Source organism: Carassius carassius, chromosome 44 (assembly GCF_963082965.1).
Source record: "Carassius carassius chromosome 44, fCarCar2.1, whole genome shotgun sequence".
Classification (NCBI taxonomy): domain Eukaryota; kingdom Metazoa; phylum Chordata; class Actinopteri; order Cypriniformes; family Cyprinidae; genus Carassius; species Carassius carassius.
The window spans coordinates 20,828,872-20,854,966 of NC_081798.1; the positions used below are offsets into that span (position 1 = coordinate 20,828,872).

The window sequence follows — 26,095 nt, forward strand, 5'->3', positions numbered from 1 at the left end:
GAGACGGGCACCGTGTAATGAGGTGGACACCGCTCTACCCCAGTAGGGGCCGCCCTCTGTAGTCGTGACCGAAATGCGTCATGACTTCTTGGCCGTGGACCTCCCTGCCTGTAGTACGGCTCCATCAGATTCGGAATAGGCTGGGAAGTCGCTGGCCCAGAGAGTTGCTTCAGCCTCTGGTCCCGAAGCGGGGGAACACGGGCGGCAACACTCTGTTTGTACGCGGAGGGGGCTGCTCCCGTCCAGCAGTCCCTCCAGTACATCTAACTTCACGAGTTAAATAACTGTCATCATATTCCTCAGAATTTAATCCAATCAAACAATCAGACAAGTAAACACGGTCTGGATTGTGAAACAATACACATTGAAGTGATATATCGAACTTCTCGAAATTTCTTAGAATTTAATGTAGTCAAACAATCAGACAAGTAAACACGGTCTAGATTGTGATAAAGTACACATTGAAGTGATAGAATTAACTCCTCCTTATTAAATGGAGTTTAAACAACCAGACAAGCGGTCGGGTATGGGAAAATTCACATCAAAACTGAACATGATGTAATACGTTGCCTCGACAGCGCGCGAATAGCTTAGTCACACAACCAATATTAATCCCCTCGGAGATTAAATTGCTGCTCATTAACGCTGCACGTATAATGTTAGGCATAACACTGTTTATTGTATACTGGTGCTTATGCAACTTTATGTTTGTGCAACTACAAGCTCGCCGACGCCCTCCGTGTCAGTCTCCTCGGAGAAAGAAAGGCGGAGCGTCAAGCCCGATGCTCGGGGGGAAGAACCGAAGCTCGGGCTTCCGAACCTAGGAATCGGGCAGATCTGATGGGTAAGGTAGGAGATAAGGACGTGCCCGTCTCCATTCCCTCCATCAGATCGATCTGCGAACCCAAGCGAGGAACACTGGTGAATGCTCCCTCCTCGAAGAAAGCCCTCCGGGATCGGAGATCGCTTGCTGAAAGACGCGAAGCTGAAGTCAGCTGCGTGGCAGGTGCCTTTATAGCTTCCTGGTCGCTACGTCACCCCGCCCGTGACGTCACGCCCTTCCATTGAACAGATTGCACACTATATTCAGAGTTGATCTTGCCAAAGGCATTTCCCCAAAGCGCTTGACGCAGCTCAAGTTCCTGAAGAGGAACCACTGTTTCCTGTTTCAAACTTTCACATGGCATCTTTAGGTTATAAGGTTATTCCAGGTTTTAATTTTTGAAGATTTATTATAAAATGTTATTATTTTCCCTCAAAATGCAATAAATCCACGGTCCTTTTTTTTCCTCTCAAAATGCAATAAATTCATTGAAATATGAAAGTTGAAAGTGGTGAAAATGCACAACATAGTAAGTTGATCCACATATGAAGCCTCTGAACTTGGTCAATACTAATCTTATATACAGGCACTGGACTAAACATACATTCATCAGTCACCGCTTCCAACATGAATTCAATGGGTCATCTTGTTAACGCTATAAATTAATTACAGCAATAAAATAAAATTTCATCATGAACAAGAACATGAACAACAATATCACATTAGACCACAGAAATTCCAAAATGACATTTCCCTTACATTCAATGTCCAAAAGTGCATTCATCTTTGCCATGTTACAATCATTTAGTTTACTAGTGCTGTATTAACAAAAACATAAATGCATTAATAAAAACACTAACACTGATAAGTTACGCAATAATGCGTCCATAATCGAATGCGATTCATCTCATGTATGCGGTATAGCGTAGTGGTCAGTTATCTACTTCTCTGTGTATTAAATGCATACTGAATAATTTCCATCAGAAAGCACGTGATTGAGATTTACCGTTACTTTTAATCACAGAACCAGCTTTACTGATTTTATATTTATATATATATTTTAAATTAATATTTGGTATTTCAGAATTTGTTTTAGTTATTGTTATTATTTTATTATCAATATTATGCGGTAAACTACTTTAGTCAACATGTTAATTTTAATGATACAATACAAATTAATTTGACTTGGGCAATATGACACAATATTTACTCACCCTCAAGATGTTCCAAACCGATGTGAGTATTTATCTTCTGTTGAAAACAAAAGAAGATATTGTGAGGAATGTTGGTAACCAATATTTGATGGTAGCCTTTGACAACAACTTGAGTATGAGTAATCGATGACAGAATTGTAATTTTTGGGTGAACTTTCCCTTTAACATACTTAAAGGTGAAGTGTGTATCAGGTTAGCTATTGATATGGTGTGAAATATTAAGTTTCAGTATTCTGTTACACTGATTACTTTAATCAAACATGCTGGTTTTTTGTGTGTATTGTTTTTCTTTTTTTTTATGTTAGAAGTCCAGAGGTAGGCTACACCCCTCCTCCTTCCCCTCCACTTCGAATACGAAATGACCGCAATGTCTTTTCCCGGCTGACAAGCAACCAGAGTCAGGGCTCAGCACTCGACAAGTGAGTCGCACACAAATGCACACAGACAGCATGAACCGTTTAGTATCTTGATTTAAATTTTTTAGAATAAAATCATCAGAGGTTGATATACTTTTAGGGTTTAAGTCCTCATCATACCTGAGTGTGGGAGTTTGCATAAGCCCACATGTTCTCTAAGTTTATTTAATTGTTTTCCTTTCCACCCAGCTAGTTGTTTTTCTCCTTCAGCTATAAGTAAATGACTATGCTCTCTGTCAGGTTACTTCGAGTGCTTCATTACAGTATTTTAATCCACAAGTTCAGTACCTCAGCTTTAACCCTGTGTGTGCCACAGGCAGAATCGATCTCTAATTGGAGTCGAATGGTCAGTATAACTCAAAGTAAAAACAGCAGAAGCTACTGTCAGTTCTTCGGCTCCTGTGAATTCTCATTATAACACCACAAGTGGGCACATTAGGGTAGAATAACCAATTATTCCACCCTCTGACGATGGGTTTTGTTTGCACTTTCCTTATATAATTGAATCAGCAGTGTCTGATATTGCCACAGAGATCTAAATTGGTCATCTGATCTGCCTGTCAGGGATTTATCTGATTATTTCTCCAACCCCTTGAATATTGCATTCCCCAGTGTTTGTGTGTGTGTGTGTGTGTGTGTGTGTGTGTGTGTGTGTGTGTGTGTGTGAGTAAGAGAGAGTGTGGGATAGGACACATATGGTAGCAGACTGTAAATTTCTCTTAATGCAATTTCTACAAGGCTGCACCATTCCATAGTTTGTTTACAGTGTTTGGCTTGCTATCTATCCTGTTCGTAGTCATACAACCACCTTTAGCACAGTAATTTTGTGTTCTATGTTAAATTACCATAATTAGCATTAATTTGCTAAGGCAAGCATCATTATTACTGTTGCTCATACTTAGAATAAGAGGTTTGACGAACCCCTTATGGTGCAACCCCTCCGGCAATTATTTGTGAGCATATGTGATGCCTCAGATCTTGTGAACTTATTGAAGAGAAGCACACCATTACTTTTATAAGAGTTTAGACTTGAAATTGGTGCAAAAATCCTAAAGTTATTTTAACCTGTTAACTGTCGGTTCTACTTTTTGAACATAGACCTGAAAGTGAAACTTAAATGAAATTTTAATTTCCAACTTAAGTTGATATAACTTTGAATGATTTGAAGCAAAGACTTAAGTTTGGTCTCTTTTCGAAGAAGACCATTGGTAGAAAAACGAACCTGGAAAAAATTCTGGAAGTTTCTGAAAACAAAAAATTATAAAAAGCTATATTTTATACAGTATAAGATATACATTTTACAAAACGTTGAACTCTAAAACTACCAGAAAATCCAAACCAAAAATTGGAACACGAATAGTGTTCCAAATTTGAAGTTGATATCACAAAAGCCTTTTTCAGACTTTCAGCCCAAGTCCGATTTTGTGCATATCCGGATGGAATCTGATTTGAATAACTGAGTGTCCACACAGTGTATTTGAACTGTTCATATCCGATTTGAGTGTCCATAAGCGTTCTTTCGTTTTACGGAATGTGTGTTGGTTTCTATGGAAATGCCATTGCGTTGTTATGCCAATGCTAAAAACAACAATAACAGCAATACAGTTTGTAATACAGTTTGTAATACAGATGTTGTTTTCTGACATAACATGTTGCCATAGCGCTGGATTATTATGGATTTCGTTTTATGAGGCAGCGGCAGAAATGCAGGAAGCTGTAATGTGCAGATTTATTCCGTGCTGCCGTCTCCGTTGCTTCAGAACTCATAGAGGTGCGTATTCTAGCAATATATTGTCTTTTTCAGCTTGACTTGCAATTCTCAACATCACATGCTTGTTTCTGTAAAGACGTTAATTGTTTTCTACAAAAAAGTTTGCCGTTTTTACATTTTACATGCTGTGAAAAAGTTAGCTAAATCCATTCTGACCGGTCAGACTGAAACAGATTTCCAGGAATGCAATTTGAATAGGATTCTAACCACATACCACACACAAATTTCATGTAGTTCATTACTTTTCAGACTATTTAAATATGAATCAGTTTTCGATTGGATTTGCAAAAAAATCTGATTTGGGCTGACAGTCTGAACGAGGCTAAAAAATGACCTTCCAGTAAGTTTTTGTTTTTGGGAGCAGTACAAAACTTTTCCGTTGGATTAGCATCAAGCACCATTAGTGACCATATAAGGGTGTCCCACCTGAGTACTCTTGTTGCAAATTAATAAATTATGGTTGCTTAGGGCTGGGACAATGCGTCGAGGTCATCGATGACGTCGACGCAAAAAATACGTCGACGCAAAATATGCGCATCGATTCGTCGACCTGTTTTTATTTCTCTAAAAAACGTTTGCAAAACGTTTACTTTATGTGCGCTGAATATACGTGATGGCCGGATCAACATTCTGTCCAACGTTATATAACCAATCAAGGGGTTTTTCTGCATTTTTTTGGCGGCTGTCGAAGCCTTATTTGATCGGTGAGTGACAGTGACAGGGCACGTACGAGAGAGAGCCCCGGCTGCGCGCGCACTCACAGTCGTCAAACAGCACGAGCGCTTCTTGCTCTCTCCCTCCCTTGTGCATATTAACCAAAATCATTAGACACGATAGAAAAAGGGCGGAACGCCAAAGTTTCACGTGGAGCATTCGGAGATTTTTTTTCTCCATGACAGGCTGCTGGCTCCCACTGTTAATTATTTTTATTTTTTTGTAAAAGCACTCTCTGTATTAGCTTAAAGCCCTCAAGTTTACATTTACATACTGTATTCTTTCAATTGCTCTAAACAAGTATTTTGGGTGACCTTTTTTATTGAATACTAGACATCAAGTTGTTGTTATTTGAAAGAATAACAACAACTACATCTGAAAGAACTTCTTTTTTCAGTAAGCTAGGCGCTATGTGTTCAGTAAGCTTGTTTCAGTAAGCTATGTGTTTTCAAGGTTTCAAGGTTTTATTGAATGCTATCTCTATACAAGTGCAAAGTAATGCATTCTTAGTCAGTCTTTTATTTTGTAATTTTAAGAGCAATAAACATATATTGCAATGGTAAGGAATTGATGTTTTTTTCATTCAGATATGTAAATCAACATGTATAAATTGTTAGTAGTCAATTAATGGGGAGATAATCGAAATCAAATCGGTCTGAAAAATTAATCGTTAGATTAATCGATGCATCGAAAAAATAATCGCTAGATTAATCGTTTAAAAAATAATCGTTTATCCCAGCCCTAACTGTGAAGTATATTGAAAATCAGTCACAAAATATGACAGCTAGAGTGTAAGCTTTCAAGTCATAAACCATTTGTCAAGATTACTTTAGGTTAAAGCTGCAGTCGGTAACTTTTGACGCTCTAGCGGTTAATAAACAGAACTGCTTGCGTGTTGGAGAAGGACATTGTAGCCGGAGCTACTTCTCTCTGTTTATGTCTATGAAGAATCACAATCTAAATCAATCTAAAATAGTCCGAATATAAACACTTATTATAGGTGTATTCATGGTGTACTCGCTTATTATATACATTTAGGTTTTTTGGACCAGCTAGATTGATCCCTAATGGGCGGGACTGATTGATTAGACTGTAATCCTGACAGCCTTTAAGTCTTTGCATGGGTTAGCAGCACAGAATAACATAACCGGACAGCAGATGCATGACATTCATGCAGGCCAATTTTAGTAGACCTTCATCAACCTTCAAATCAGTGTACGTGTCAGCGAATCAAAGTGTCCTGTCAATTGGTCTCATTAATCAGTTTCTCAAATAAGCGTGTGTATATCGTAAGTTTCTTTGCTTTGTCTGACTGAGTTTGTGTTTAAAGTAGTGTGACATTTAATTTACATTTCAGCCAATTAAATGCTTTCTGGGGGACTGCCAGAGGTTTATGTTTAAGTTTTGACTCTAAGTCTCTGAGTTCATTGACCAGTGTCATTGACCAATAGAAAATGTTTTTTTTTAAATGTTTTAATATACTTTTAATGTAATTTATTCCTGTGATGCAGAGCTGAATTTTCCACAGCCATTAGTCATCCACATCCAGTCTTCAGTGTCACATGATCCTTTACAAATCATTGTAATATGAGAAACTTATTATTAATGTGCTGCTTAAAATGTTTGTGGAAACGTGGAGTTCTTTTTCAGGCACAACCACTTATTTCCAAAACTATTTCTATTCATGTAAGGAAACCACTTATGTTTGTATATCATTCATATTTTATTCTGTGCACATCAGCAATCATCCAATTTCACATAAAAACATGTAGTATAATGCGTGAGCGATGATTGCCATGTGTGGCTTTGAATCTCATGTACTTGTATATTGTGTCTGTGAATACTGGAAGCCATTTAGCCTAGAGCACTATAGTGTTTCAATAGAGATGCTGCCCAAATGAAAAATAATACATCTAACGCTGGCCTTTTTTATTAGAGTCATGTTTAATTTTGTTGATAGACACTATAAAAACAACTCAGATCAAATAGCAGAGTGAATTGAGATGTAGTATCCATTACAACAACACAAACAACACAAGCACAGGGAATACATCACTGTGAGGCTTCTATATATGGATCAGAGCTCAGGTTTGTAGTGGGCTCTTCCTGTTAACACTGAGTCTTATACCAGTAACCCCACCCGATGAACTCTGCATAACCTTCCTGCTAACTCCTTCCCCTTTTCTCCAGCCCCACCCCCTGCTCCTGCCTGCTTCCTGAAAAGCTCTTCCTCACTATCTGTCTTCTACTGACTCTTCCACTTTCCCCTAACCCAACTGCCGTTTTGCTCTATAGGTCGGATGACAGCGACTCCTCTCTCTCGGAGGTGCTCAGGTAGAGATCTCTGTCTGTCATTCTGTTGCCTGGTTGCCCCGCTCGGCCACGCCCCCACCGGGTGTGGTCATGGCGTGAGCATGCATGCGCCCTTTCCATTTACATCCTGTGCTGTGAACTCTGTGAGAATTGAATGAACCTTATAGACGGACTTGTTTGAATAACTACAACAATCTTGAAGGAAAATCAATTTCGAAATAAAAATTTTGATATGAATGTACTAGCTTAAATGTCACAAAATCGTTTAATTGATCATTTCCTGCCGAGCTGTTTGGAAGGCCCCATTGAAAACCCTATTTGACACTTGCAACAGCTCTGAACTGGGATCAAGAGATGGCGTCCCACTAGCCAGCTCGTAATGATTTTGGTCTGGAGTGTCACACCTACTGGCGTTTTTGCCAAAATCTTGATGCCTTCTGTCCACTGCCTTTAATATTTTTCTCTGATTCCTTGTCTCAAATTTTTGAAATTACCTGATCTGACAGAGAAGAACTTCCACAGTCATGAGAGTCTGCCTCACCAGCTGAACAATATTTTTAGGCAGTCCAGAAGTTGTCGGCAGGGCTTTTAACTCAGGGTCAACACCCCACTCACTGAGAGATGCCCTGTCTCCTGACTCTTACGAAACGATGTAAATGAAGCTTATAATTGAAAATCGACTGGAAAGTTTGGCTTGTAATGCTGACAAAACTTGTTAACATGTTGAGTAAGTTTGGTATTTTTGTCCTTTGAACTTAACAGTAATCAAATTTATTTTTTATTTTTTTCACCAGTTTCCTCTGGTCTCTGTTATAAAGACTCAAAAAATTGGTTCAGATAAACCTCACAGGTTCAATTTTGTATGTTGCTCAATATTCTTTTCTTATCCAATATAGCGACACTGTGATTTCTCTGCACCCCATTATCCTGACAGCACGATTGCATTTTTCTTGTTTCCCTCGTTATACCATTAGAAGATAATGGCTCAATGATGGAACATGGAGTGCTTGGAACTAGTCGGTCCCAAATTTCCTTTGAGAGACAAATCGGTTTAATGGAGGAATCACAGACAGCTGGCTTAACTTTTTCACCAAGTGAGCCACTGGTGATAAACTATTCCCGAATGAAACAAAACAGCATGATGGTAAACTTCACGCTGTGATGTTTTAGTATTTTGGCTAAAGTGTTTTATCTGAATCCAGTGTAACTGGGCAGTTTGGACTGGCGTTTTTTTTTTTTTTTAGATCAACATCCTCTTTGATCAGCGTAAAGCTGAGTGTGTCAGTAGGGAAGGCTTTTATTCTCTGAACCACAGCGGTCTGCTCTAAATCCCGCTATGGCAATGTTCAGATAAGGTTCATTCATAATGACTCTCCCTTCGTTTATCCATTTAAAAAAAGCACAAACTCCATATCCTGACCTCCTCATGCTCGTATTCTCTGCTGAGGAGACTTGGAGAAGAGGCAACAGGACCCCTACCCCCCACCATTTTCACTTCACCCTTTTCACACTCCATGTTTTTCTCAGAGCATCTGATTTCTTTTCTTTCAACCCAGAGGAAGGGTCCAGAACCGTGAGCTCACTCCTCATTGGTTATGTGCTGCATGAAGGTGTGGTTTTTAGAAAATCAATTATATATTTTTTGTCTTTCAAATTTGCTGTTGTCATTTGTGGTAATGTTTTGGTTTTTGCACTTGTGTGAAATTGAGTGTTTCCTTTTTCATGTGTTTTTAGTATCGCAGGGCTTGCATGTCGAGTGTGCAGTAATGTTCATAGCACAGCATGGCAATATACCTGTATTGACTGAGTTTGTTTGATTGACACTAAGTGAGGAATAAAATGGTGAGCATTTTCCTTAACAACTCTTCACACTTTTCTAATTCCTTACTTATCGGCTCAAATGTGCAAACAATTAAGCTGCATGGTGTGGAGAAATTATGTGGTGCTCATTATTAAAGCTTGCCAAGGCAAACATCACTGTTATTAACTCCCAACTGTGAACCGTTTTGCCTGGTGGGCAATAAAGAAGGCAAAAAAATTATTTGATGTCTTATTTTGACTTGATTAGCAAACACCCAGGATAACAGTGTCTAGTGTCCACCTAGAGAACCCTAAACACCATGATGATGACTTTTGCATGTGCACATGTACAGTCGTGGCCAAAAGTTTTGAGAATTACATAAATATTGGAAATTGGAAAAGCTGCTGCTTAAGGTTTTATAATAGCAATTTGCATATACTCCAGAATGTTATGAAGAGTGATCAGATTAATTGCATAGTCCTTCTTTGCCATGAAAATTAACTTAATCCCAAAAAAACCTTTCCACTGCATTTTATTGCTGTCATTAAAGGACCTGCTGAGATCATTTCAGTAATCGTCTTGTTAACTCAGGTGAGAATGTTGACGAGCACAAGGCTGGAGATCATTATGTCAGGGTGATTGGGTTAGAATGGCAGACTTGACATGTTAAAAGGAGGGTGATGCTTGAAATCATTGTTCTTGCATTGTTAACCATGGTGAACTGCAAAGAAACGCGTGCAGCCATCATTGCGTTGCATAAAAATGGCTTCACAGGCAAGGATATTGTGGCTACTAATATTGCACCTAAATCAACAATTTATAGGATCATCAAGAACTTCAAGGAAAGAGGTTCAATTCTTGTAAAGAAGGCTTCAGGGCGTCCAAGAAAGTCCAGCAAGCGCCAGGATCGTCTCCTAAAGAGGATTCAGCTGCGGGATCGGAGTGCCACCAGTGCAGAGCTTGCTCAGGAATGGCAGCAGGCAGGTGTGAGCGCATCTGCACGCACAGTGAGGTGAAGACTTTTGGAAGATGGCCTGGTGTCAAGAAGGGCAGCAAAGAAGCTACTTCTCTCCAAAAAAAACATCAGGGACAGATTGATCTTCTGCAGAAAGTATAGTGAATGGACTGCTGAGGACTGGGGCAAAGTCATATTCTCCGATGAAGCCCCTTTCCGATTGTTTGGGGCATCTGGAAAAAGGCTTGTCCGGAGAAGAAAAGGTGAGCGCTACCATCAGTCCTGTGTCATGCCAACAGTAAAGCATCCTGACACCATTCATGTGTTGGGTTGCTTCTCGTCCAAGGGAGTGGGCTCACTCACAATTCTGCCCAAAAACACAGCCATGAATAAAGAATGGTACCAAAACACCCTCCAACAGCAACTTCTTCCAACAATCCAACAAGACTTTGGTGAAGAACAATGCATTTTCCAGCACAATGGAGCACCGTGCCATAAGGCAAAAGTGATAACTAAGTGGCTCGGGGACCAGAATGATGAAATTTTGAGTCCATGGCCTGGAAACTCCCAAGATCTTAATCCCATTGAGAACTTGTGGTCAATCCTCAAGAGGCGGGTGGACAAACAAAAACCCACTAATTCTGACAAACTCCAAGAAGTGATTATGAAAGAATGGGTTGCTATCAGTCAGGATTTGGCCCAGAAGTTGATTGAGAGCATGCCCAGTCGAACTGCAGAGGTCCTGAAAAAGAAGAGCCAACACTGCAAATACTGACTCTTTGCATAAATGTCATGTAATTGTCGATAAAAGCCTTTGAAACGTAAGAAGTGCTTGTAATTATATTTCAGTACATCACTGAAACAAAGATCTAAAAGCAGTTTAGCAGCAAACTTTTTGAAAACTAATATTTATGTAATTCTCAAAACTTTTGGCCATGACTGTACAGTATGTAGATTTACTTTAGATGGGGAAAAAATCTAGTCGCATATATAATTTTAGAATGATAATGATATGCAAATGCAGCTTCAGTTAAATGTTTTATTCTTTGATTTAAGTTCGCACACACATAAAGTACTTTGTAGATACTTGTGTTTAAACTCCTCACACAGTGTTGGTCCGGAACTTGATCACCATCAGTTCCTGTTCGCCGGACCTCCCTAGAGTTCCTCTCACTTAAGAGAGCACAAATGTGCCAACAGCAGCCTCTTGCTTTTCATCTGTCCTCAGAGAGCTGGGACATCCCAGTTTCCTCTTTAATCAGCCATCCTCCTGTCACCTCTGTGTGACTGCACCGGCACAGAGGCTTTGACGGCTCCACCATCATTTGGACTTCACAGGCACTGAGCTGGACAGAGGCTGATCTCAACCCACTGGAGACCAATTTCCCTTCATCCCAAACCCCAGCTTCATTTATGTCTTGCTCGGCCGGCAGAAAGGAGCGTTCCGAGACTGGGCTAGTGGGGAACGCTGTGTCAGCCGTAAGGGGAAAAGCCTCATTATTTTTTTAGGGGAGGGAAAGCTTGTTTAGCCCTGCCAGGTTGCCAATGTATGTGGGCTAATTGGCAGGCACAACTGGAGCTTTCTTGGCAGCAAATATTGATGCCAAAAAAGAAGGCGGTTTTTGAAAAGTAATGCCTACTTTTGTTTGATTTAGTTTTTCCTGTGACAGATTATTTCTACCTGTTTACTCAAAGAAATTACTTTTCTGATTTCCAGGAGGGGTCAGTACAGAGCTGAAAACAACCCCAATGTTATGACTGACATAATGCATCCTCTGCTCTGCACAAGTGGGGCATGGGAAAATAAGACCGAAATAAGATGAGAGATGATAGATCAACCCCAAAGTCATTTTACTTGTCTTGGTCCCTCAAGTACAAGTCCTTGAGACCTTAAGTTTTATTTTTATTTCCTGAAGTTCTGGAGCAGTTTATAGACGAATTCTCTCTTCCATCAAAACAACATGTGTGTTTAGCACATCTCTCCTGCGATAGAAACCCTCATTTGGCCCGTGGCAGCGGTCCATCATAAATCTGACTAGAAATTCAGCTTGCCAGCTGTCAGTAAACGTTACATCCATTTGCAGTTGGCTATGTGGTGCTGTTACGATGGATATGGAGATTGTGGTTTTCAATTGCACACCAGCTTGCCTACACTATTGTTGGGGGAAATCAGAAAGGCTAGTGGATGCCATCCAAGGCGAAACATTGTTCGCTCCCTGATGTGATATAAGCAACTATGACAGGTGTCGTGTGATGGTGATGCCAAGCCTGTCAGCCATTAGACAGACTATAAAATGGTGACATCATAACACAAGTCCCAACATTGTTGAGAGCAACTATTCCTTCCTTGCCTTTGTTTGACTGTGGTCTTAATGATTGACAGGCAGTTTGACGGCATTCATACTGGTGAAGAAGAGATTTGAACTGTCTTTTGGCAGCTTCTGGGAAACTCTGTTGTTCCTAATTGGGACCATCTCTCTCACATAAGGCTGCCAGGAGGAAGAAGTGCTGCTTGTCTCCTGCAAAGAGTCTTTTAAACAATTAATGTGGATATAAATAAATTTAAAAAGCCCCATGTTGCTCTGCATCCTCAGACGTGGGTAGGTTCCTTCTTTTCATCCCTGCTTGAGTGCGAGAGTTTCAGTCTATCATTTGCAAATGCTTTGCTGCCTCAGCACACATGCATTCTGTTTTCATGCATATCAACTCAGGCTGAATTATGGACCTGGCCAGTGGGGCAAAGTGCCTCCAAAGCCTCAGGACCTGCGACAAAATAAACTGAACACCAAAGCCCTTAGTGCTTGGAATCCTTTTTAAAATGAGCGAGCGTTGTGGCTAAAATTTATATAAATTATGTTTTTTAGAAGTTTACCAATCGTTTCACTAGATAAGACACTTATTCCTTGGTTGGGATCATGTAGAGCCCTTTGAAGTTGCATTGAAACCACAATTTCAACCCATTGGTCCCCTGTTGAATTTCACTATATGGAGAAAAATCCTGGATCATTTTCCTCAAAAACCTTAATTTGTTTTTGACTGAAGAAAGAAAGACATGAACATCTTGGATGACATGGCAGGGACAAATTTTACTTCTGAAGTGAACTGATCCTTTAAATAATGTTACCTTGGTGCTTAAGGAGTTAGTTCACCCAAAAATGAAAATTCTGTCAATTAATTACTCACCCTCATGTCGTTCCAAACCCGTAAGACCTTCATTCATCTTCGGGACCCAAAATAAGATATTTTTGATGGAATCTGAGAGCTCTCTGACCCTCCATAGACAGCGAGGATATTACCACGATCAATGCACAGGAACGTAGCAAGTATATCTGTAAAATAGTCCATGTGACATCAGAAGTTCAACCATAATTTTCAAAACTACGAGAATATTTTTTGTGCTTAATTAAAACAATAATGTCATCAATTATTCAGCAATTCTTCTTCCCAATTTACCGTCTTCTACCATTTTGGAGAGAAACATTTCTGTCAGTTGCAGTATTTGGGGTCTAGAGATAAATGTTACTTGCACCACAGTCTATCATGCTTCTGCAAAACATATGGAGGTTGAAGATGTCTTACAATAGATCAATTTTTTTGTGCCACCCTGCAAAATCAGCAGTGACCAACTGAGCGGCTTTGAAATGTGGATTTAAGCTTCTAAACCAAAGTCCACATCTCACAGAGGACTTGGCTGCAGTTCGCATCAGTCGAACAGGCTTCCTTTCAAGTCTGCATTCGGCTTGGCTTTGCAGTCACATGTATCGGCTCTCCTGCTGCTTGGCAGTGGGCATAATTAGCACCTGCTCGATATATGGAGTCTGTTCTATTGTTTTCACTCATGTTCGTCTGCTTGGCTGATGGCCGTATCCTGTGTGACCTATGGAGTCCGGCGAGGAAGACGGAGTGGCAGCCTGTAAAACACAGCTGGAGTCTGATAAATCAAATGAAATATCAACACATTGACAATGAACTCTAGGGAGAACAGCCGAAGCATTGGGGCCTGGATTGTACAAGGTACAACCACCGGAGCTCACAAAGGAGTGGACATAAACAATTAAGTCTGCCCATTGAATCAATTCCACCTAGCAACTCCATTGGCTGAATTCAGTGCTCTATTCAGTGTCTGATAAAGAAATTCTGCAAAATCTCTTTATGATGCATGCTGTTTAATATTTTAATATTTTTTTAAATTATGTTTTAATGGTAAATTACCAATACTGTATATCATTATTTGGTTTTTCAGTTAGCATTAGCTTAGCATTGCATAGCATGTTAACTTAACCTGCACCCTAATTCTTGTAATCTACATATAAACACTGTTCAGTGGCTGCACAAACTCTACAATAACCTATAATCAGGTTATTTTCTCTTTCTATTGTCCCTTTATCTGAACAGATGGCACACATTGTATTGGAACACAAACAAGCTTTATTGCGAAATCCTTCTTTCCACCTACTCGACTAATCTCACAGACTTCCACACTTCACAACTGTGTTTTAAAATGCTGCTTGTCTTTGTGCAGGGGTGTAATCACTCCCACTGGTGGGCTGAAGGGGGGCAGGACGGCCCCACTGCAGTGTGTGGCGATGGCCGAGGGACACACCAAACCTGTGCTTTGTCTGGATGCCACGGACGAGCTGCTATTTACTGGCTCTAAAGGTAAAGTTTTTTACCCCATTATGAACCTGTGAAAGGAAAACACAAACACCCATAAGCACAAACACGTGAGCCAATTTGAATTACATTTTCTCAAGGTCAAAAGCCCACCGCTGTAATGAAGGCTAACAGTGGGCAGCTCAACAGAAATCTTATGCAACTTTATATATTACACTCAGTGCTTCAGTTATTATTCATTTAAGCTGCCAGCATTGCATCCTTAAACCGTAAACATAAATGCATATTTTGCATTTGGCAAATTATGTTTTTGTGTTTATGCTGGAGGGGCTAGCAACCTTTTGGACATTGAGTACAAATTTTACCTTTAAGGACTTTTAATACATCGAAGGGACAGCATTTTTATTTTAAACAAATTAATAAAAATAAAGTGCAAAATATACTTCAGTTTTTTACTTTTGGCTCAAGGATGAGCATGGTTGGCATCATAAACATTATGAATAGTGTAGCATTTTTTTAATGCCTGGTATTCAGATCGAACCTGCAAGATGTGGAACCTGGTGACTGGACAGGAAATCGTGACGCTGAGAGGACATCCTAACAACGTTGTGTCTGTCAAATACTGCAGCTACTCTGGCCTGGTCTTCACAGTTTCCACCTCCTATATCAAAGTATGGGACATTCGGGATTCTGCCAAGTGCATCCGGACCTTCACGTGAGTAGAATTCAAGTTTCAATTAGCATTTAGCTGTTGCATCTTAATGCACCTAGTTTTTAGTTTAGCATGAAAAATTTTACTCTTCCTTCTTTAGGTCATCAGGTCAGGTGGTCTCAGGCGATGCCTGTGCTGGTACAACAACTCGCACCATCACTACAGCCCAAGGCGAGTACCAGATCAACCAGATCGCCCTCAATCCCTCCGGATCTGTGCTGTATGCTGCTGCAGGCAACACTGTCCGCACATGGGACCTTAACAGGTGCAGAATTCATTCCTAAGTCATTAGCATTTATTGATGAATTCAAAAACTTACCAAGTGAATTGGCTGAATTCTGTTATATTCTTTGTGTGCAGAATGCAGGCCACTGGGAAGCTGACCGGACACATTGGGTCAGTCATGTGTCTTACAGTGGGTTATTCTGGAGGAGGCAAGGATCAAGTGATCACTGGATCCAAAGACCATTATGTGAAGGTGAGTTTTAACCATTTTAGTTCCCTTTTCATATAGGTCTCTTTTCTTCGTGTAGTCATCTAGCATATAGGTTTGAAATGGAGTACTATGTTGTGTTTAAAATATTTGCATCAAAAGCAGTTAAATGGCCATTTTCTACCTTGTTTTAGACTATGGTTTGAACAATTGCAACATCTTCACATATGAAATAAGTATTAACCATGTGAAGCTGTTGAAACGATTAACTGGAAAAGTTCTGGAAAAGTGTTTACTAAATCAAATTTCCCCCTATTTAATCTCTAACAATATACTGGATCCTTTTCTGTCTGGCTTCAGAGCTGAACACAGTACTGAATCTGCACTTTTGAGGGTAGTAAATGACCTCTTACTATCTGCAGACTCTGGTAACTGTACTATTCTTCTATTATTGGACTTAAGTGTGGCTTTTGATACTGTGGATCATCGTATCTTGTTAAAGAGATTGCACCTTGAAGTTGGCATTCGTGATGGTGCACTAGATTGGTTTGCATCATATCTCACATATCTTTGGTGGAAATTGGAGAATTTTCATCAAGCTCAGTTCCCGTCACTTGTGGGGGACGCCCCAGGACTTAATTCTGGGTCCAGTCTTATTTTCTTTATACTTACTCCCTCTTTGTTTCGGGACTCATTTTTGAGTCCCATAAAGTTTCATATCAAATTTATGCCGATGACACTCAGCTCTATTTTCCATTAAAATCAGGTACTGATTCAGTTTCCTCTCTGCTAGCTTGTTTAGAGGACATTAAGGCATTTATGGACAATAATTTCCTTCAATTAAATCAGAAGAAGACTAATGTTATGTTGTTTGGCCCTTCACACCTTTTAAATAAGTTCTACCCTAGGCCTCCTTCAAGATGGCATTCGTGATAAAGTAAAACATCTGGGAGTTACCCTTGATCGTGAGTTAAAATTTGATAAACAAATCAAATCTGTAGTTAGAGCCAGTTTTCTGCAGCTTAGGGGACTTTGCAAGCTGAAAAATATTCTGAGCTTTAGTGATTTGGAGACTGTTATCTATGCGTTTATTTCAACCAGGCTGGACTACTGTAACGCTCTATATGCTGGAATAAATCAGTCCTTGCTCTCGCCATTACAACTGGTACAGAATGCTGCGGCTCATTTTTTAACAGGGACAAAAAAGAGAGAACATAATACACCTGTTATCATCACTTCATTGGCTACCTGTTTGATTCACAGTTGATTTTAAGGTTTTAGTATTTGTATTTAAATCACTTCATGATCTTGCCCCCTCATATTCTCCAGTGAGAACGCTCAGATCTTCCACTCAGATGATATTAAATGTTCCAAAATCTCGACTTAAGTCCAAAGATGACAGAGCATTCTCAGTTCTTGGTCCTAAGCTCTGGAATTCCCTACCTTTGTCTATTAGACTTTCCCCTACTCTTTTTACATTTAACCCTCTTGAGTCGATTAACGCGTATAGGCGTTATGAGTCATTTTCTCCTGATAACCCCGAAAAGAACTTAAATTACACTTTCAATTTTAGTCATACAGATAAGAGCAATACATCAATCGAATCTGTAAAGGGTCTACTTTTTTTTGGATACAGACATAATAACAACAAAACTTTGTGAACTTATAAAATAAAGATAACAAACAAGGTGTGCTGTCTGCAGCCTTTTTCTGCGCTGATCTTCATTTACAAACACGTCATTAAAATAAACTGTAACTCCGTGAATACTCAACGAAGAGACATGAGAGAGATATCTATAGAAAGCTGTCTACTTTTAAACTAAACAAGTGCTGCTGTAAACAGATATTCTGTGATAAAGTAATCCATATGAAAACGCGATGTCCGTTTTTCACGTCTCCCTTCATTATATCTAACGTGACCACGCCCCTGCGCTGAACGCGCTATTCAGATTCAAACTGAAACGCGCGGCTTGAATACACCCATTCTCTTAAAACCTACATTTTTTCGCAGGCATATGTGCAATTTGATAATAACTATTAAATGAATATTATAATTTTTTTTGTCTTAAATATTGTTTTAAATTGCATGATGTTTCTGGCCTTAATTTTATTACCCTTGTTTTGGTTTCTTTTCATATTTTATTATTAGTCTTTCAATTGTATTGTACGAGGATGTATAAATAAAGGGGCTATATAAATAAACTTGACCTTAACTATTTAAATTTGACTAAGTATGTTAAGTCTGGATTACAGTGCTATGTTTACAGTACATTTACTCCATCAAAGGTTCCTTTTAGCACTATGTTTTGGCAGCACCCGACATTTTAGTTAGTTTTGTTCAGCGCTAACTCGCATACTCTGGTGAATGCTCTCATCATAACCAAGAAGTGCTGACACGATGTAAATTACATTTTCATTAAGCTGATTTGGTGATATAGCAGAACTTGTGCTGAACTAAAGTAACAGCTTCAGTGATTATAAAGAGATGGCTCTTTGTTCACATTCTGTATATAATTTCTTTCACTGATTTACTGATTTTGAGCCAGAACGGCTAACCACAAGTCCTTACATATCAAAACAACCATAGAGCAGTATCGTGCCAATGTATTCATCTCTGTTGTATAATAAAAACCTGTAGAAGCAGAAAACAAGTTCTTTTGTCAGCTTGGTTTCAATAACAGCTTTTTTGCACTAATAAGTAAGAGTTCTGAAACTTGCCACATGCTTTTATAGTACAATGACCTCTTATATGCCAAAATCATTCTCAATTCATGATCTCTTTAATGCAGATATTTGATGTTGCGGAGGGAACCCAGGGTAACATCGGACCAGCTCATAACTTCGAGCCCCCTCATTACGATGGGATTGAGTGCCTTGCTGTACATGGTGACGTACTGTTCAGTGGATCCCGAGACAATGGCATTAAGAAATGGGATCTGAGACAGCAGGAACTTATTCAGGTAAAAATGACTATTGCATTTAAGCATATTTTGGTCTTATGTTAATGTGTGATGTTATAATGTGACAACATAATTTACACACTGCTTGTAATGTATTAACTATTTATGTTTATAATATAAATTCTTATCCTCTGTACAATCATCATACTGTCAAAGCAATGAGCCTCATGTGGCAATCCCCCCCCCCCGCCATTTCTTTTTTTTTATTAATATGAATGAAAAATGTAGATTTCAGTTAGATATTTTGATAAAATTATTAAATTAAAGAAACTAGAAAAATAAAAACTAAGAAATAAAAACAAAGAATTGTGTGAATGATAAGCTGTATGTGCTTTAAAGAGTTTAAAGTGCATTAAAATTAAGACTGCTTACATGACTGACAGCGACAAAGTTAAATGCAATATCCAATACTGAAAAATAATATATACACAGACAAATGATGTTTCAGAGGATAATGACCCAGCATTTACCTTTTGTTCCCTTGTCAATAGATGTACGATGGCTTCATTTATCATCACCAGTAGATGCCTTAATGTATTAAACATATTAAAATTTATATATTTAAATTGACTGACAGCACACGCCACCTCTCGCCCTCAATAGGAAGACATTTAAATCCCAATGCAGTTACCAATGTGTAAGCAGTGGGTTTATCTAAACACACACTTTATGTGCCCTCTCTGATTGCACAACTGGGCAAATTTGCCAAGATAAAATGCTTTGGTTGCTCTTTTATGAGAATATTTGTCCACAGGCCCATTGGCAGAATCAGCCACAGATGGTGGTAATAAAGTGAAATGAATCACGTGACATATAGAGCTTCATAAATGTCCTTTTATATCATCTGTATTTTTTTTTACCTTGTTGTTACCAATTTTAAATTCAGGCTTGTTCGTTGAAGTCATTTGCTGTCGTCTTATTACTATTTTGTTTGTAGTAAGGGTTAGAGGTTAACCCCTAAACTGAAGAATTAAACTTCCACACACTGTTTGTACTGCAGACCTTATTGACACCAAGAATTGTGTCATTTGTAGAGCAGAGGTGAGCAAAAAATGCAATGTTACTTGTTTTTTTCTCAGCAAATCCCAAATGCACACAAGGATTGGGTGTGTGCTCTGGCGTTTGTTCCCGGACGGCCCATGCTCCTCAGTGCCTGTAGGGGGGGAATGCTCAAGGTGTGGAACGTGGACAACTTCACACCCATCGGAGAGATTAAGGGCCATGACAGCCCTATCAATGCCATCTGCGCCAATTCCAAACAGATCTTTACTGCCTCCAGGTACGTGCATCAGGCAAGAGAGAGTGTTCAGAAAAATAATTATTTACTAGTGGAAAAATCATTATTTTGGTTCTGTCATTTTTTAATTAACTGGTTTGCAAATCAGACTGGACAGTTTGTAACAATCTGGTAAACAGAGCCAATTGCCAATATATAAAAATAATTAATAGCTTACAGTTGCAATGAAATCGATGTAGTGACATATCCTTTCTTGCATAATGTGAGGTAAATATGAATGTAAAAATCTGAGTGTAAAATTTAAGGCAAGTACTTGGTTCTATGCTTGGATTGTTGGTTGTATATTTATCTGTGGACGTTACATTCAAAAATAGCAGATGAAAGCAAGTTTACATGGGTGACCTTGTAACAAATGAATGGAGATTAGATTAATTGAAAGATTTTTTCTTGTGCTTTTTTGTGGACACTTTTGGGTCAACACATTGTTTGACAAAAATACATACAGTTTCTGGCACAAGATATAAAGGCCATATATTTCTGCATTTCTACATCATGTGACATAAATGTGGGCAAGAGAGCTCAGCACACTGCAACACATGCAAATAGAAAAAGCACCAGCAAATTAAGTAAAAAACAAACAAAAAAAACATCGAAATCGAATACAGTAACGCTGCAAATACTCGCGAAACACCAAATACAGAAATGTGCTGCAATACTCGCAACACACCAAATACAGAAACACGCTGCAAATACTCATGACACAACCAAATACAGAAACACGCTGCAAATACTCATGACACAACCAAATGCAGAAACGCGCTGCAAATACTCATGACACAACCAAATACAGAAACGCGCTGCAAATACTCACAACACACCAAATACAGAAACGCGCTGCATATACTCATGACACAACCAAATACAGAAACACGCTGCAAATACTCACAACACACCAAATTCAGAAACACGCTGCAAATACTCATGACACAACCAAATACAGAAGCACGCTGCAAATACTCATGACACAACCAAATGCAGAAACGGGCTGCAAATACTCATGACACAACCAAATACAGAAACGCGCTGCAAATACTCACAACACACCAAATACAGAAACGCGCTGCATATACTCATGACACAACCAAATACAGAAACACGCTGCAAATACTCACAACACACCAAATACAGAAACACGCTGCAAACACTCATGACACAACCAAATACAGAAGCACGCTGCAAATACTCGCAACACAACCAAATATAGAAACGTGCTGCAGACTTGCAACAAAACCGAATACAGTAACGCTGCAAATACTCGCTAAACACCAAATACAGAAATGTGCTGCAATACTCGCAACACACCAAATACAGAAGCACGCTGCAAATACTCGCAACACAACCAAATATAGAAACGTGCTGCAGACTTGCAACAAAACCGAATACAGTAACGCTGCAAATACTCGCGAAACACCAAATACAGAAATGTGCTGCAATACTCGCAACACACCAAATACAGAAACACGCTGCAAATACTCATGACACAACCAAATACAGAAACGCGCTGCAAATACTCACAACACACCAAATACAGAAACACGCTGCAAATACTCATGACACAACCAAATACAGAAACACGCTGCAAATACTCATGACACAACCAAATACAGAAACACGCTGCTAATACTCATGACACAACCAAATGCAGAAACACGCTGCAAATACTCATGACACAACCAAATACAGAAACGCGCTGCAAATACTCACAACACACCAAATACAGAAACACGCTGCAAATACTCATGACACAACCACATACAGAAGCACGCTGCAAATACTCACAACACACCAAATACAGAAACACGCTGCAAATACTCATGACACAACCAAATACAGAAATGCGCTGCAAATACTCATGACACAACCAAATACAGAAACGCGTTGCAAATACTCGCAACACACCAAATACAGAAACGCGTTGCAAATACTTGCGACAACACCAAATACAGAAACATACTGCAAGTAGCACAGACCACAACGGAAATGTGGACCCCAACAACCTTTATGAAAATTATTCATTGTTTTATTGTAGTAAAAGTGTTTTTTGGTGTATTGATTACTATAGTACAAATACCATGGTTAAACTATGGTTAGTTTAGCAGAACCAAGGTTAATTTATGGTTAACATGGTTGAACTATATAAACCTTTTTTATTAATTTTTATTTTTTAATCGTAAAAGCGTGGTCAATTTCTGTAAGGGAAGTTGTAAAAGAAAGTTAGCTTAAATAATGTTTTACGGTTACATTAATTGTGTATTTTCTTTTTCTTATCTTATTTAGGCTAACAATATACAAAAAAAGCTGATGTTAAAATAAACAAAAATCTCACCTTTAAGCATAGACATTGATAAACATGTCCCAGCCACATTTGTCATTTGTTGCAGTTCCCTTAAACATGTCCGATCTAGTCTGTTTATATGTGCAGCACATTTCTGTATTTGGTTGTGTTGTTAGTATTTGCAGCATGTGTTGTCAAACTGATTAAGATGGTTTCTTAATTTGCTGGTGTTTATTTCTTTTTGCATGTGTTGGTGGTGTTTTTTTATGTATTTTTTTTTTTTTTTTTTGCAGCGCATTGAGATCTCTCAGCCACTGTAGGAATGTGATAAACTTTTTTAATGTGCGTTTAAAAAGGCATTTTTAATGTACAGGGAAAAGCCTATAGGAGATGGTAAGAACTTCATATGGCATGAACATTTATCTCAATTATGCTCAAAAATGCACTAAAAACACCAATTAATCTGAATCTAACTGTGGTAATGAATGGCTTTATTTGCCAACTCAGACATTTATTTTAATACGTTAAAGCATTTAAATGTCACATAATGAGTGGAAGTACATTATGATGTAAAAGAAAAGATGAATCGTTTGTTTGAACGAACCTGTTTGCAGTTTGAACTTCCCATCTCTAAATTTGGGGGAAAAGAAAACTTCACGGTACATTGGGAAAACAAGATAAAGAACATCTTTCATGTCCCACTGAAGAACAGTGTTTAACTATGGTAATTTTGAAATAATAATATAACCAGTTACTTAGTCCTCCAAAGGTTCTAAATGGGTCATCAGCTCAGTGAGTCTGTTATGACTTGCTTGTCTATTTCTGCGACTCAGTTCAGGCTCTTACTCTCTTGTGACGTCTTTTTCCAGACGGTAGACTACTTAGAAATGTTCAGTCAGACTAATATGTTTTTAAGACCTACTTTTGTACATTTTCAGTGGGTGCTTGTTTGTAGAACAGATGGTGCACACAGGGGATTGTGGGATTGTTTGACTGTTCTTCATTAATGTGCCGCTGTTCCTTCAACTCTGTCTCTCGCTCTCATCCCTTCCCTTCGTGCTTGTGGGCCTTCATAACCACAGTGACTGTCGGGTGAAGTTGTGGAGTTATGTCCCTGGGCTCACGCCCTGTCTGCCCCGTCGGGTCCTGGCAATCAAGGGCCGGGCCACCAGCCTCCCCTGAGCCTCCACTAACCACCTCCTGCCTGGTTCCCTCTGGTACTGTCCTTTCTCTCTCTAATCTTCTTATGTCTCTCTGTTTGAGGATATTTTCCCCTTCTCCTTTCCGACAAGTGCTAAGCTTAAACTCTCTTAACAAGTGACAACATAGCATACTTAGCACATAAAAGTGGCTGTTTCAGCTGTTTCAGATTATCTGATGGATATCTGATTGCTCTTAAAAGTGGCAAGAATCTTCCAGAGCTTCAAGCTTTGATCTGATTGGCTGGCTGCTCTGAAACTTACGCAGGTTTTAGTGAGTCCAGGCTGCTGTAGTTTCTGAGGAAAAACTAGTTGCCAGAAAATTTGCAAGGTGACTTTTGAATCTTTTCAAAGAGTGTTTTGTCACTTTGAGATAACATCAAGTGTCAACTGTACGTCTGTAGCCAGAAAGTGTGCATGCATTTCAAGTGTATAAATGTAAATTAAAATTGGATGAAAAGAGTGTGTGGATTTAGTGAGCGGGTAAGAGTTTCTAGTTTATTCCTGTAGAATAATTCATGAGATCTTGTTGATCTTGCAATAAAAATAATCTATGTAAAAGTCAACAAATAATCACTTTTGGAACCGATTAACTGAAATTGAAATTCTAATTCTCTTAAATGACATCTTAGTGTTATGAAGAGAGCAGGGGCATGTAAGGCTGTTCAGGCCATTTTCAATATTGTCGGTCAAACAGAAATTGATTCTGGCAGCTACTGGCAGTCAGTGCAGATACTTGAGCAAAGGCGTGACAGTTCCTGAAGGTTAAAGACAAGCCGAGCGCTGGCGTTTCGAATGCGCTCGAGGGGACGTGAGCTGCAGAATGTCTGAGAATAAACTACACAGCTCAACTGTGTCATTTTGTTGCTGTCAGTTATTTCTCACACGTTCAGTTGTCTATCGTCTCTCTCTATGTTCATCTTTCAGCTCTCTCATACTTTGCACCAGTTTCGTTTCATAGGCCAACTTCTTTTCAGGTGATTGATCCCACATAACTTTCCACAAGCTTTTTCACTTCAGGCCAGTAAAAGAAAATAGTACTAATTAGACTCAATGCATAGTTTTTCTTCCCCATTTCAATGCCCTTAAGTGGCTCATCTTTTAGAGAGCAATAAAAACCTATTGCACCCTTAATTGCATTCAAGCACCAGTGGCATAAATCGGTTTAATTGGTTCTAGTTAAGGTCTAGGAACCACAAGATACATCCTACCTCAATGCCCTCCGAGACTTGGTGCTGTTTTACCAGGATCCAAGTGCTTTTCCAATAAGTGCTTTTAGCAAAACCTAAAAATTTTGGCCAAAACTTTTGTGAAACATTTTTCATATCCCATTAGCAATTTTCCTCTTGAGCAAACCACATTCAACTGTATATGATTAATGCTTAAAGAAGAGAAAAACATGGGGTTAGGAAACATTACTTTCTTGAAAATTCAGTTTTCTTCAGAGATGGAGTGTGTTAGTTGAGATTTAAGCATGTGCTTCTGTGAGCTGGTTCACACAGTGGGGTTTGATTTTTATTGCGATAAAAAGGTGCATGCGCCTAATTGGTGAGAGGAGCAGGGACTGTGGCGGTTCGCTTTGTGAACTCCTGGTTTTGATGTCTGTGCCATCTCTTCAATGTGAGGAGCTACTGTGACGGTGTCTGAAGATTCAGACAACCAAGTGTGTCTGTCTTTCTGATTATCGGCCTTGTGCATCTCCTCCACCTCTCATTTTATGTCTCTTTTTTGTTTTTGTTTCTCCCATCCCACAGTGACATGAGAGTAAAGATCTGGAATCCGAAGATGGGGAAGAAAAGGTGACGAACCTCCGTTTGGAACGATTGCCATCAATGGAGCCTTTTTGGGCTGTCGGCTAATTGGACACCATAGCTTTAGGTGTCTGAAATTGACCTTGGCGAAAGTCCATGGGTCAGCTGTCTCACTCCAGAAGGTGGGTTTCTTGGACCTGCCTTAAGGAGACGAGACACAACCCTTTCAACCGGAGTCACATCCAAGGAATATGATCCAATGATCATGAGAGTCTGAGAGAGGCTACTGCAGGTTTCTTTCTTCTGGATGTGCCATTTTGATGACGACGAAACTGTATTATCTGTGCAATGAAGTGTCCTTCTGCACTTCCTGTCTAAATGGAAAAATTGAGACAACTTCATCTGTAGGTGCTGCTTTTACTTCTGAATATTTATCCCATCAAGATGGCATCACTTCAGTCACTTTTTTGTAATTACTAAAGAGCCATATGACTTTAGCTTTGATGTCGTATCAGAAACTGAATCCATTTTTCTCAGTATCCTGAAGATTGGCACCTTTTGTGTTTACTGATATGAGCAGATGCAGAGTCGTCATCAATCCCAGTCCCAAGTTCCCTTGAAACATTGTGCAATAGTATGGACCACCACATTTTTCAATGCCTTCCTCTTCAGGTTCAGTTTCTCTGAACATTTCTAATAATTAATGGCTTCCTTAAACCCCCCTAAACCACAAAAAACACTGCTTCCTTTGCTTTTAAATTCAATTGCTCCATCCTGCTGTGAATTTTGTTTTCTACCTCAGGTTTAAAATTAGATTTTGTGAGTTAAACCTTCACTGATTCTGGTT

General features: G+C 39.2%; 1 protein-coding gene across 8 annotated transcripts in view; it reads left to right on the forward strand.

The window, feature by feature from the left end:
• Positions 1 to 25,684, forward strand: part of kif21b (kinesin family member 21B) — an 87,415-nt gene extending 61,731 nt beyond the window's left edge. For 2 of the 8 annotated variants that reach the window (XM_059537049.1, XM_059537051.1), the window contains exons 26-35: positions 2,343 to 2,456; positions 7,234 to 7,272; positions 14,530 to 14,666; positions 15,156 to 15,336; positions 15,434 to 15,598; positions 15,694 to 15,811; positions 18,556 to 18,726; positions 19,806 to 20,005; positions 23,381 to 23,515; positions 25,252 to 25,684. In XM_059537049.1, the coding sequence (XP_059393032.1) occupies positions 2,343 to 2,456; positions 7,234 to 7,272; positions 14,530 to 14,666; positions 15,156 to 15,336; positions 15,434 to 15,598; positions 15,694 to 15,811; positions 18,556 to 18,726; positions 19,806 to 20,005; positions 23,381 to 23,480 (1,225 nt within the window). In that variant the 3' untranslated portion in view covers positions 23,481 to 23,515; positions 25,252 to 25,684. The remainder of the gene's footprint in view (positions 1 to 2,342; positions 2,457 to 7,233; positions 7,273 to 14,529; positions 14,667 to 15,155; positions 15,337 to 15,433; positions 15,599 to 15,693; positions 15,812 to 18,555; positions 18,727 to 19,805; positions 20,006 to 23,380; positions 23,516 to 25,251) is intronic. The other 6 variants (XM_059537050.1, XM_059537052.1, XM_059537053.1 and 3 more) reach the window with 4 other exon arrangements.
• Positions 25,685 to 26,095: the final 411 nt, after the last annotated feature.